General features: G+C 43.7%; 1 protein-coding gene across 2 annotated transcripts; it reads left to right on the forward strand.

Moving 5' to 3' along the window:
- The first annotated feature begins 425 nt into the window (after nucleotides 1–425).
- On the forward strand, nucleotides 426–10623 carry PLA2G1B (phospholipase A2 group IB). 2 transcript variants are annotated; one of them, XM_007489982.3, is made up of 5 exons: nucleotides 426–564; nucleotides 1901–2103; nucleotides 9222–9381; nucleotides 10098–10225; nucleotides 10430–10623. In XM_007489982.3, the coding sequence occupies exons 2-5, from the start codon at nucleotides 2025–2027 to the stop codon at nucleotides 10555–10557; spliced, it is 495 nt and encodes a 164-aa protein (XP_007490044.1). In that variant the 5' UTR covers nucleotides 426–564; nucleotides 1901–2024; the 3' UTR covers nucleotides 10558–10623. The 2 variants fall into 2 exon arrangements, with proteins under 2 accessions (XP_007490044.1, XP_007490045.1); XM_007489983.3 differs by lacking the exon at nucleotides 1901–2103 and having other exon boundaries at nucleotides 459–564.
- Nucleotides 10624–11764: the final 1141 nt, after the last annotated feature.

Raw genomic sequence — 11764 nt, forward strand, 5'->3', positions numbered from 1 at the left:
GAAATCAAAACCATTAATAAGCACATGAAGAAGTGTTCTAAATCTCTTATAATCAGAGAGATGCAAATCAAAACAACTCTGAGGTATCGCCTCACACCTAGCAGATTGGCTAACATAACAGCTAAGGAAAGCAATGAATGCTGGAGGGGATGCGGCAAAGTAGGGACATTAATTCATTGCTGGTGGAGTTGTGAATTGATCCAACCATTCTGGAGGGCAATTTGGAACTAAAAGGGCAATAAAAGACTGTCTGCCCTTTGATCCAGCCATAGCACTGCTGGGTTTGTACCCCAAAGAGATAATAAGGAAAAAGACTTGTACAAGAATATTCATAGCTGCGCTCTTTGTAGTGGCCAAAAACTGGAAACTGAGGGGATGCCCATCAATTGCTGAACAAACTGTGGTATCTGTTGGTGATGGAATAATACTATTGTGCTTAAAGAATGATGAGCTGAAGGAATTCCATGTGAACTGGGAGAACCTCCAGGAACTGACGCAGAGTGAAATGAGCAGAACCAAGAGAACATAGTACACAGAAAGTGAAACTTTGTGGAATGATCCAAGGTAATGAACTTTACTACTAGCAATGCAATGATCCATGATCCAGGACAATCACGAGGGGCTTATGGGAAAGAACTGTGGGAGTAGAGACACAGAAGTAAAACATATGACATCACTTATCACATGGGTAAATGATTTGGGGTTTGGGCTTTAAAAGATCCCTCTAGCAAAAAAATGAATAATGTAGAAATAGGTATCAAGTGATAACATTTGTACAACCCAGTGGAACTGCTTATCGGCTCTGGGAGTGGGGAGGCCAGAGGGGAAGGAAAGAAAATAAATTATGGAAACATGGAAAAATATTTTTAAAACAAATTTAAAATTTTTTTAAAGTCTTCCAATTCTTATGGGGAAACTAAGGTGCAAAGAAAGAAAATTACCTATGCCCAAGGCTCTTTTCTCCTCCCTGTCTTCATCCTTCAGCTGAGCTCAGTTTCTAGCTCTCGAGTCCTGAGGTAAACTGAGGGAACTTTCCTCTTTGACCAAGGCTGAGATCAGGGGGCTCAGTCCAGTCTGGATTCTGAACCCCTGCTCGGGTGTTTCATCTCACCCCTTCCCTTTGTTCCAAGAGCAGAGAGTTGTAGTAAAAGTGGCCTCCAGGCGATGTCTCCCCCCAGATTCCTTTGGGATCCTGAGGTCTTTTCCCTGGATGTGATGTGTAGAGGCTGGGGAAACTTCAAATCTGGGCTTAAGGGGCCAAGGCTCTGGCCCCAGAGCCTCTGACAAGCCTGCAACAATCCCCTTCTGGAAAAAAGGCCGATAGTCCTATGAGTATGAAGCAAGAGTGGTGGATGGTGAGGACTGTATGGATGCTACATGTGTATTTCATGTATGCAATTACCCTCTCCAAAATTACTTGGCATTTACTTTGCTTCAATTTAAAATCTTTTATCCTGTGTTTGAAAAACACCAAACAAAATGGAGCACTTCTGTCCACAGAATAGAACAGGAAGAATGTATATGACATTTAGGTCTCAATGTGTAGCTTGCCTTCATTTCATTTCATTTTTTTGTACTTAGTTTTGGATTAGTGAATCCTATTTGTCCGTAGAGCCAGGAAAACCGGAGTTCAAGCTCTGATACGGTTCATGCTGTGTGAACCTGCACAAGTCACATACACTCTTGGAGGTGCTCCGGGCAGCTTCCTCTGGCTCAGAGGCAGCCGCTGCCTGGCAGGGGTAAAGGGGATTCCCTTTGACATCTGTGGGTCCAGTCCTTATCTCTATTCCTATGAGTGTATTCCTGTAGATATGAGTATACACACGCGCGCGCGCGTCATGAGTATGCATCAGGCTTTGCCACTGCTGATTGCACGTCTAATTTTTTTCCACGAGCCTAGCCTAGACCTTTGCCGCGTTTCCCAGAAGGACCATTCAAGGCCAAAAGAAAGAGTTGGCAGAGCAGAGAGCAAACACTAGATTCTTATCGCTGGAGTGTGGGACGGCTATAAGAAGGCTGCCTCCATGGCAGTTTGTTCTTTACTTTTGCCCATTTTCTTTGAGAACAAAATGAATCTCATCCTCTTGGCAGTCCTCCTGGCAGGTAAGGTATTTTATGCCCCCCCCCGGCACCCTGGGGCCCTGTCTGAAGCCGGGGCTGGAAATTCTGGGGCTGGGGGAGAGGGGAGACTCAAGGGTATGGAATTTGGAGAGAATGGACCAGGGGCCCACGCCGTCCCTTGGCATTGGCTTGTGATGAATTACCGAGCTCAAAGCTGGAAGAGACTTTAGAGGGGCATTCAAGCAAGCAGCCCCATTTGACAGATGAGGAAACTGAGGGCTAGAGAAAATGAACCGCCTTCCCAGGGCCATGCAGGTAGTAAGTAGCAGTTCTGATATTTCAACTTCAGACTTCTGATTCAAATTTACTAGAGGATTAGTTCCAGGTCCTTCCACAAATCTACTGTTGATGCCTGCCTTGATCATATACTAACTCTTTTGCCTTGGATACATCACTTAACCTTCCTCTGTGGACTTCCTATTCCTTCCTCATGAGATGCTGGATTCAAATGGCCTTGGAGGTCTCTTTTGGCTCTAAATCTGAGGCCATTCCAGACCAAGGGCAGGGGCTAAACTTAGTTCTAAATTTGAGACAGGCAGCTTGGAGGTCTTAGTGGCCGGAATGTTGGGCACTGGACAAGAAGTGGTGAGTTAGAATCTTGCCTCAGGTACTTACTCCCGGTGTGATCCTGGGCAAGTCCTTGAACCCCATCTTAGCTTCTCATTTGTAAAAGGTGGATAATAGTAGCTCCTACGTTGTGGAGTTGTTATGGGGATCATATAACATGTAAAGTTCTTTGCAAACTTTAAGTGTTATAGAATTGCTAGCTATTATTATTATTACGGCAGCTAGATGGTGCCGTAGAAAGAATGCTGGGCCTGGAGTCAGAAAGACCTAAGTTCAAATCTGGCCTCAGGCACCTCCTAGCTGTGTGACCCTGAACAAGTCACTTCACCCCATTGACCTCAGTTTCCTCATCCGTCAAATGAGCTCGAGAAGGAAATGGCAAACCGTTCTAGTATCTTTGCCAAAAAAAAAAAAAACTCAAATGGGTTGGTGAAGAATCCGACATGATTAAAATGACTAACAACAAAAAATTACATTTTCTTTGTCATGTTTTAAAAGTTTAGGAAGTTGTATTAAGACAGCTTGTGGTTTGGTGGAAAGGGCCCTGGGCTCGAGTCAAGTTCTGGGCTCAAATTTGGCCTTACACACTTACTGGCTGTACGACCTTGGGCAAGTCCCTTTACCCTGTTTACCTCGGTTTCCTCACAATGATATGGGAAAGGAAATGTCAAACCACTCTCTAGTATCTCTCCCAAGAAAACCCCCCAGGGGGGTCACAAAGTCAGCTGAAACTGAAAATGATCGAACAAGAACCACCTAGTGGAGAGTGAGCCAGCCGAAGACACTTTTAGGTTTCCTAAGTCAGTCTGCTTGTGTGACCCTGGACAAGTCACTTGATCTCATGGTACTCCAGGCAGCTCTACCAATGCTGGGAATTGTGGGGCTGGTCGGATGGGTGCAAAGGCGCTGTCCTAAGGGCTGGGGCTACATAAGAAGCAAAGACAGGATCTGCCTCCAAGGAACTCCTAATCAAAGGGGGAAATAAGCAGCAAACATACATATATACTAGAAGGAAATAATTAACCAGGAAGGCACTGGAGTAAAGAGGGGCTGGGAAAGGCTGCCAGGAAAGGGGATTTCACTTGGCACGTGGAGAAGCCAGGGAGGCTGGCTGAAGATGAGGAGGGAGAACACCGAGGCCATGAGAAGCAGATGCCCCGAGTTGGAGGGTCTTGTAGCCGGAAATGCCAGAAAGCCTGTGTGAGGAGCCTGGGAAGGTGGGAGGGGGCTGCGCTATGAAGGGCTTTGAATGCCAAATGGAGTATTTTGTATTTGATCCTGGGGGCCAGAGGGAGCCCCTGGAGTTTATGGAGTAGGGGATGACATGATTAGAAATGTACTTTGGGGGCAGCTGGGGGGAGGGGGGGCTCAGTGGGTTGAGAGTCAAGCCCAGAGATGGGAGGTCCTGGGTTCCAATCTGACCTTGGACACTTCCTAGCTATATGACCCTGGGCAAATCACTTAATCCTGTTGGCCTCAGTTTCCTCATCTGTAAAATGAGCTGGCGAAGGAAACGGCCAACCACTCCAATAGCTCTGCCAAGAAAACCCCAAATGGGGCCAGGAAGAGTCAGATGTGACTGAAATGACAGTTAGCAGCAAGTATCAGCTTGGGACACTCTAGAAGGCTGAAGGGTCCTCCTTCCCAGGAGAAACCTCAGGACTTTCCTGGGGATGTATAGCTGTTATTGTTTCTTCCTCATCATCAAAGAGGAGCAGCTCCTTAGCTGACACACTGAGTGGATGGGCCAGGTGAACACAGACTGCCATGTTTTGCTTATCCAAACAAAATCTCCTTCTCTGAGATCCCCAGTAAGTCACTTCTGGTTCTTTTTCAGTATCAAAAGAGGGCGATGGAATAGATGATCTCTAAAATTTCTTTCCTCTTTAAATTGATGAATTTATGGACACACTGTTGGTGACTCGGGATAAGTCACTTCCCTAGGCATCTGTAAAAATAGTAATAATAGCATGTATAGAGCAATTTAAAGTTTGCATAGGGTTTTACAAATATCTGATCCTCACAACAATTCTAGGAGGTAGACTATTATTTTATTAACTTCCCTTTTACAGATGAGGAAATTGAGGCAGAAGGAAATTCCAAGGGACTTGTCTAGGGTCACACAGTTAGTAAGTGTCTCCGGTCAAATTTGAACTCTGGTCTTCCTGACTCCAAGTCTAAGTCTCTGTTCCTTGGACCACAAGCCACCCTGATCAGTTGTTTTGTTTTGAATCCCAAAATGGCCCTTGCCTAGGAGAGACTTCTGTGGGCCATACAGCTCGCTCCAGGGTATCTGGGACCCTCATCACCAGTCAGTTATCTATTGAGCATTTTAAACCAGATGCTCCAGAGATGTCTCAAGACATCTCAAAGTGAATCTGTTATCTTTTCCCCCCAAACCCTCTTCTCTTCTAAATTTCCCTATTTTGAATAATACTCAAAGATTTCTTTTTGAAATGTTGAAAACAGTTTTTACATGTAATTGGGGAAAACATTAACTAGTTTTTTAAAATCTCCCTATTTCCATCTAAAGCATTACTATCTTTCCTGTCTACTAAGCTTTCTGAGCATTATCCTAGGCTCCATATACACCTTCACCACGTATATCCAATGACTAGTTCTTGCCATTTGGGGGCAGAACATCTCTGTTCACATAGCTCCTAGCCCAGCTCAGACCTTCATCATCTCCCCACATCCCACTCTATGCTACAAATTTCTGCCAAAGTTTTATTCAGTCATGTGCAACTCTTTATGACCCCATTTGGCCTTTGTGGGGGGAGGCAGAGAGAGTGGAGTGGTTTGCCATTTCCTTCTGCTCACTTTACAGATGAAGAAACTGAGGCAAATAGAGTTAAGTGGCTTTGAACTCAGGTCCACAAAAAATAATTTTCCTTAAATGTAGATCTGACCATATGACTCCCCTACTCAACCAAATCAGTGGCTCCCAAATCATTTCCTCTAGGATAAAGCAAACTCCTCTGTTTAGATTCTAAGACCATTTCTCACTGTTTCCTACCCTCACTGGAAGTCACTTTCTCTCCTGTACTCTGATGCATCTAACATTGGCCTTTTCTCTGGTCCTCACACAACACACCATTCCCCATCTGTACTAGCTGTCCTTAACCCCTGGGACATAGTTCTTCTTTGAAAAACAAATTAAGCCATAAATGAACTCCCAAAAGGTGGGGAAAGACCAGGATTGGATGGCTAGGAAAAGCAAAGCTTCCCTTAAAATGATGAGCAGTGTGTGTGTGAGTGTGTGTGTGAGTGTGTGTGTGTGTGTGTGTGTGTGTGTGTGTGTGTAAAGCCAAGAGCCAGCATCATCAGAAATAGTTCTAGAAATGCTAGCTGTAACAATAAGACAAGAAAAAGAAATTGAAGGAAAGAAGAAATGAAATTATTGCTTTTTTACAGAGGATATGAGAGTTTACTACGAGAACCCTAGAGAGCCTACTAAACTACTTAAAACAATTAACTTTGTCAGTGTTGCAGAAAATAAAGCAAATCCACACAAATTATTGTCGGCACATCCGTATATATATTACAGTAAAATCCAGCAGGAAGAGATGGAAAGAGAAATTCTCTTTCAAATACTGATAGATGCAGATCCAAGCAGACTATCTTCCACATGGATTTGTATATGGTTTTATTTGGGGGTATTGGCTTTGCAGGAGGGTGTTCTAACAACAATGACCAAAATGTTAGTAAATTTTACACAATAATAACTCAGATCAAATTGCTGACCATCTCCAAGTGGGGGGAAGGAAGAGAGAGGGGGAAGACAGTCCAGATCTTATAATTTCAGAAAGTGTATGTTGAAAATTGTTAGATGTGTAATTGAGGAAATAAAATATTTTTCAATAAAACATGAAAAAATTAAATAACTATTGATAAAGGCAGCTAGATGGCTCAATGGAGAGCAACCAACCCTGGAGACAGGAGATATGGGGTTCCAATCTGGCCTCAGACACTTCCTAGCTGTATGACCCTGGGCAAGTCACTTAACCCCCATCACCTAGCCTTTACACTCTTCTGCCTTGGAACCAATATACAGTATTGATTCTAAGATGAAAGATAAAGAGTTATAAAAGTAAATAACTACAGATAATATAAAATACTTAGGAGTCTATCTGCTAAGACACAAAAACTATATAAACTGTCAGTCTGTCAGTCAATAAAAACTTATTAGATTCATTAGATTATAAGCTTCTTGAGGGCAGCAACTCTCTTTTGCCTCTTCTTGCATCTCTAGCCATTAGCATAGGGCCTGAAACACAATACTCATTTAATAAGTATTTATTGACTGATGACTGGCTGAAATTGAAGAAGCGTGGAAGAAATTATCCGGCAGATTTATGTGTAAGTTAAGAGATCATGACTAAAGCAGAGAGAGAAATTCACAGGGGTTAAAATGCAGAATTTTGATTACATAAGAGTGACAGTTTTGCAGAAACAAAATCAATACGGATAAAACTAAAAGAGAGGCAAGAAATTGGAGGGAATTCTTGGCAGCAAATTTTTCTGCTAAAAGTCTCCTTTCTAAGAACTATACATATAAGATCCAGGACAATTCTGAGGGACTTTGGACAAAGAATGCTGTCCACCTCCTGAGAAAGAACCATTGGAGCCAGAAGATAGATAACAGCATATGATTTTTAATTGTCTATTTGGGTTTATGTTTTAGTGTTTTGGTTTTATAAGATTGTTCACTTACAAGAATGAATAATATGGAAAAAATAAGATAAAAATCTTAAAATTAAGCATAAGATATATAAGCATGTAGATATATGTATATGTATTATGTGTGTATACACACACATATATAGTTTGAATTGTGGCAGCTGAGTAGATAGAGTACCAGGCCTAGAACTGGAAGGACCTGGATTCAAATCTGGCTATAGGGGTGACTCTGGGCAAGTCACTTAATCCCCATTTGCCTAGCCTCTGCGCTTCTATCTTAGACTTGTTACTATGTCAGAAGGCAAGGGCATATATATTAAAAATATAATTGATTCAAATTTGTAAGAATAAGAGCCATTCCCTAGAGGATAAATGGTCAAAAGATACAATTAGGCAGTTTGAAGTGGGAGAAATCCAAGCTATAAATAGTCATATGAAAAATGCTTAAATCACTAAAAATTAGAAAAATGCAAATTAAAACAACTCTTCAGGGTCTACCCTCAAACCCTGGAGCTTGACAACGTTGCCACAAAAGGAAATGGAAGGTTTGTGGGAAATTAGGTACATTAATGCACTGTTGATTGAACTATAAACTAGTCCAGCCATTCTGGAGGGCAATTGGAACTCTGCCTTAAAAACTATTAAAATCTGCATCCCCAATCTGCAAAAACCCCTTGACACAATGACCAATCACAATTTCAAAGAATTCAGAATGAAACTGGCTTGCCCCCACCCCCAGATAGAGAGCTGAAGGCCTCAGGACTGATTGAGACACATGTATTTGATGTGGCTGATGTGGGGATTTGTCTTGCTTAAGCAGATTTTTGTTTTGTTTTGCTTTTTAAACCCTTATCTTGTCTGAGAATCGATACTAAGTTTTGGTACCAAGGCAGAAGAGCAGTAAAGGCTAGCCAATGGGGGTTAAGTGCAGTTCCAGAGTCATCCAGCTAGGAAGAGGCTGAGGCCACAGTTGAACCCAGGACCTTATGTCTCTAGGCCTGGCTCTTAATCCACTGAGCCACCAAATTGCCCCTTGATTGTACGTATTTGTAAAGGATTTTCTTTTTTCTTTTTTTTTCTGGCTTTTCCACATGGGAGAAAGAGGTCAGAGCTAGGTGGCTCAGTGGGAGATCCTGGGTTCAACTCTAGTGTCAGATACTTCCTAGTTGTGTGATACTAGGCAAAGTCACTTACCACCCATTTCTTAGCCTTTACCGCTCTTTTGTCTTGGAACCAATATACAGTATTCATTCAGAGACAGACACAAAAGTGAGGGTTATTAAAAACAAACAAATAAATAAAAATAAAAGGGGGAAGGAGATGTGGGAAAGAGAGAATATGGAATTGAAAATAAAATTTAACTTTAAAAATAATAGTAGATAAGAGCTATATTATGGTAGTCTAAAGACATTTCTTTTGTCCTAGAGGCCATATGTTGTCACTGAAGATTTCTTTGTATGTATAGACATGTTCTGGTCAGATGCGCCATCCAGGTGGCCAGTTCTGGTGGTCAGAGCTGGGATGCTCCTGCCTCCAGATGTCCTAGTTCAGACGGTCCCTTTAGCCCTGTGACGATGGGCCAGGCCCAAACTAGTGAAGCCTGTCAGAACCAGGTTTTGAAATGCACAAAATAAAATACAGAATATGGGATCTCAAAGGCAACCCATTCTGTTAAAATATGCATTAAAATTGCCTGTTTTTTTTAAACAAAGAAGTTCATGGGTACCCAGTTCTAAAGCCCTTTAATGGTCTGACTCTCTAGCTCTTGTGGGCTAAGTCCACAGGCTGGGTCTCCCTCCCTAGCTGGCTCCCCAGTCACAGAATGACTTGTGCCCGTGTCTCCCCCTCCTCAGTGTGCACCACAGTCAGCGATGCTCACCCCCGATCTGTGCTGCAGTTCCGAAACATGATCAAGTGTGTCATCCCTGAAAGTGACCCCCTGAAGGACTACAACAATTATGGCTGCTACTGTGGCCTGGGAGGATACGGTAACCCCGTGGATGAGCTGGACCAGTGAGTAACCAGGGGAAGAAAGGGGGGGCGGACGGCTGCGGGTCTGGGTCCCAGGCCCTAGAGTCAAGTTAGTTCAGTAAACACGTGTCACAGACTGGACTAATCCCACCTTGAGGAACTTTCAGCTCTAAGAGTTTGTCTTTTTTTTTTTAATGCCTGCTCAGGTAGAGCGTGGGGTAGCTCTAGGACTGGGCTTGGAGTCAGACATCCTTTCTCAGACAATTACAAGCTGGGTGACCCTGGTCAGTCCTCACATGTAAAACTGAGATGACGAGTAGGCCCGGGCCAGTTCATTACTGGGCTGACCATTAGGGAGGGGTGGGCCAATAGGCCAGTTATTCCAGGGGAGAATCGGCCCTCAGGTGTTAGGTCCCCAGGTGTGATCACCCCCAAAATGCTGAGAATTGCCATTTTTCCAATGTGTCTTTCTCTGTCCTGTTGCCACTGCCAATGGCTACTGGATGAGCCAGAGCCCTGGCTGGGCAAAGAGTCTCAGCTTTTAACTGCAGAGGAAATTGAGAAAGGATCTGGTGGGTGAGGTGGGAAGAAGCGAAGCCTGGAGAAAATGCCCTTCCAGGCTCCTGGGGCCTTAGAGGCTAGGGCAAGGGCCTGAGAAGGGAGGCCCCCTGTGTGATGGCCCACTAAGGGCAACTGGGCACCTTCAGCTCACCCCTGTGGCTCCTGGCTGGGCACGGATCATTATCTTCCCCCTTCAGGTGCTGTCAGGTACACGATAACTGCTATTCAGAAGCCAAGAAGCTAAGTAGTTGCAAGTTCATCCTGGACAACCCCTACACCAAGCATTATTCCTACAGCTGTTCTGGCAACGAGATTACCTGCAGCAGTAAGTGTACCGCAGTCTTGCCATCCCCTGCCATGGCTGGGAAAGCCCCATCTCCCAGACTGAGAGGGTGGGATTTGGTGTCCTCGAAGGTCTCTCCCAGCCCCGACACTCTCTAATAACAATCTAGGTCCGTTCTAATTGTCTAGAAGAGCACAGTGCTCCATCTGACAGCGTTCAGACTTCTTTCCATTTTCCCCATTCTAGGCGAAAACAATGAGTGCAAAGCCTTCATCTGCAACTGCGATCGCACTGCTGCCAACTGCTTTTCCAAGGCCAAGTACAACCCAGATAACAAGAACCTGGACACCAAGAAACACTGCAAGACCGACTAGCAATACTAGGCTCACTGCCCCCAACCTCCATTCCTCTGAGCCTTCATTAAAGCATTTTCTTGAAAAGCTCTGCTTTAATTTTTTCTTTCTTCCTCTTGGAGACTCAGACACACAGAAATGTGTTTGGCAAACTCTTGTTACTTACCAGCCAGGCTTCTGTAGGCCACAAAATCTAGAGCGGGCCATTGTTGGGAAAATGGTTAACACTGAAATCACCCAGTGTGGTAGAGAGAGCACAAGCCTTAGGAGCCAGGAGGCTTAGAGTTGAGTTTTGGTTTTTCCACCTTGGAAAAATTATTTGGATAAATGAATGAAAAAACTTTTATTCTTGGGCTCAGTTCTGGGTCCCATAGGTTGTTGTTTCAGTTGCTTTGGACTCTATAACCCCTGTGCAGTTTTCTTGGCAAAGATACTGGGGTGGTTTGCCATTTTTTCCTACAGTTTATTTTACCCTGGAAGAAATGTAGGCAAACAAATTTAAGTGACATTCCCAAGGCCATGTCTGAGGCTGGATATGAACTCAAATCTTCCTAACCCCAGAACTGCCTATTTTAGGGCCATAATAACTCTCCAATCAGTCTCCACCACCTTCTTTCTGGTTCTGACCACTTCTGGGTTATATTGTTGTCATTGCCTTCTAACTGGTCTCCTTGCCTCCAGTTTAGTCCCCTCTGATCATCCGTCCTCTTTACAGCTATCCCAGTCTTCCTTAAGCCCAGTTCTGCTAACTCTGTGGCATTCCAGACCAATAGTAAAATGGTTCCAATTTACCTTTTGAGGTTCATTTCACACTTCCCTTTATGAACTATTTGTTCCCTTCAAACTGGACTTGAGTCAATAAGCATTTAAAAAAAACAAACAAACCTTAACTTCAGTCTCAGAATCCAAAGAGTGGTAAGGGCTACTTAGTGGGGGTCAAGTGACTTGCCCAGGGTCTCATAGTTAAGAAGTGTCTGAGGCCACATTTAAAGTCAGGATCTCTCATCAACCAGCATTTAGGAAACTTCTACTTTGTGCCAGTCACTGTGGTAAGTGCTGGGGATAGAAAGCAAAGCAAAGCACAGTTATTGTACTCATGGGATTCCTAGAGACAACATGCCAACAAGCTATTTACAGCATGACCTTAACCAAGTCACCTCACTTCTGGAACTCAGTCAGCTCTAGCATCTTTAGATGGAAGGTGCCAGATGATTAGGTGTTCTCAGAG

Source organism: Monodelphis domestica, chromosome 3 (assembly GCF_027887165.1).
Source record: "Monodelphis domestica isolate mMonDom1 chromosome 3, mMonDom1.pri, whole genome shotgun sequence".
NCBI lineage: Eukaryota > Metazoa > Chordata > Mammalia > Didelphimorphia > Didelphidae > Monodelphis > Monodelphis domestica.

Coding starts and splice junctions, on each gene's coding strand:
- PLA2G1B (XM_007489982.3), top strand. CDS start 2,025: ATGGCAGTTTGTTCTTTACTTTTGCCCATTTTCTTTGAGAACAAAATG. Junction 9,382..10,097: donor CCCGTGGATGAGCTGGACCA/GTGAGTAACCAG, acceptor TTCCCCCTTCAG/GTGCTGTCAGGTACACGATA. Junction 10,226..10,429: donor CAACGAGATTACCTGCAGCA/GTAAGTGTACCG, acceptor TCCCCATTCTAG/GCGAAAACAATGAGTGCAAA.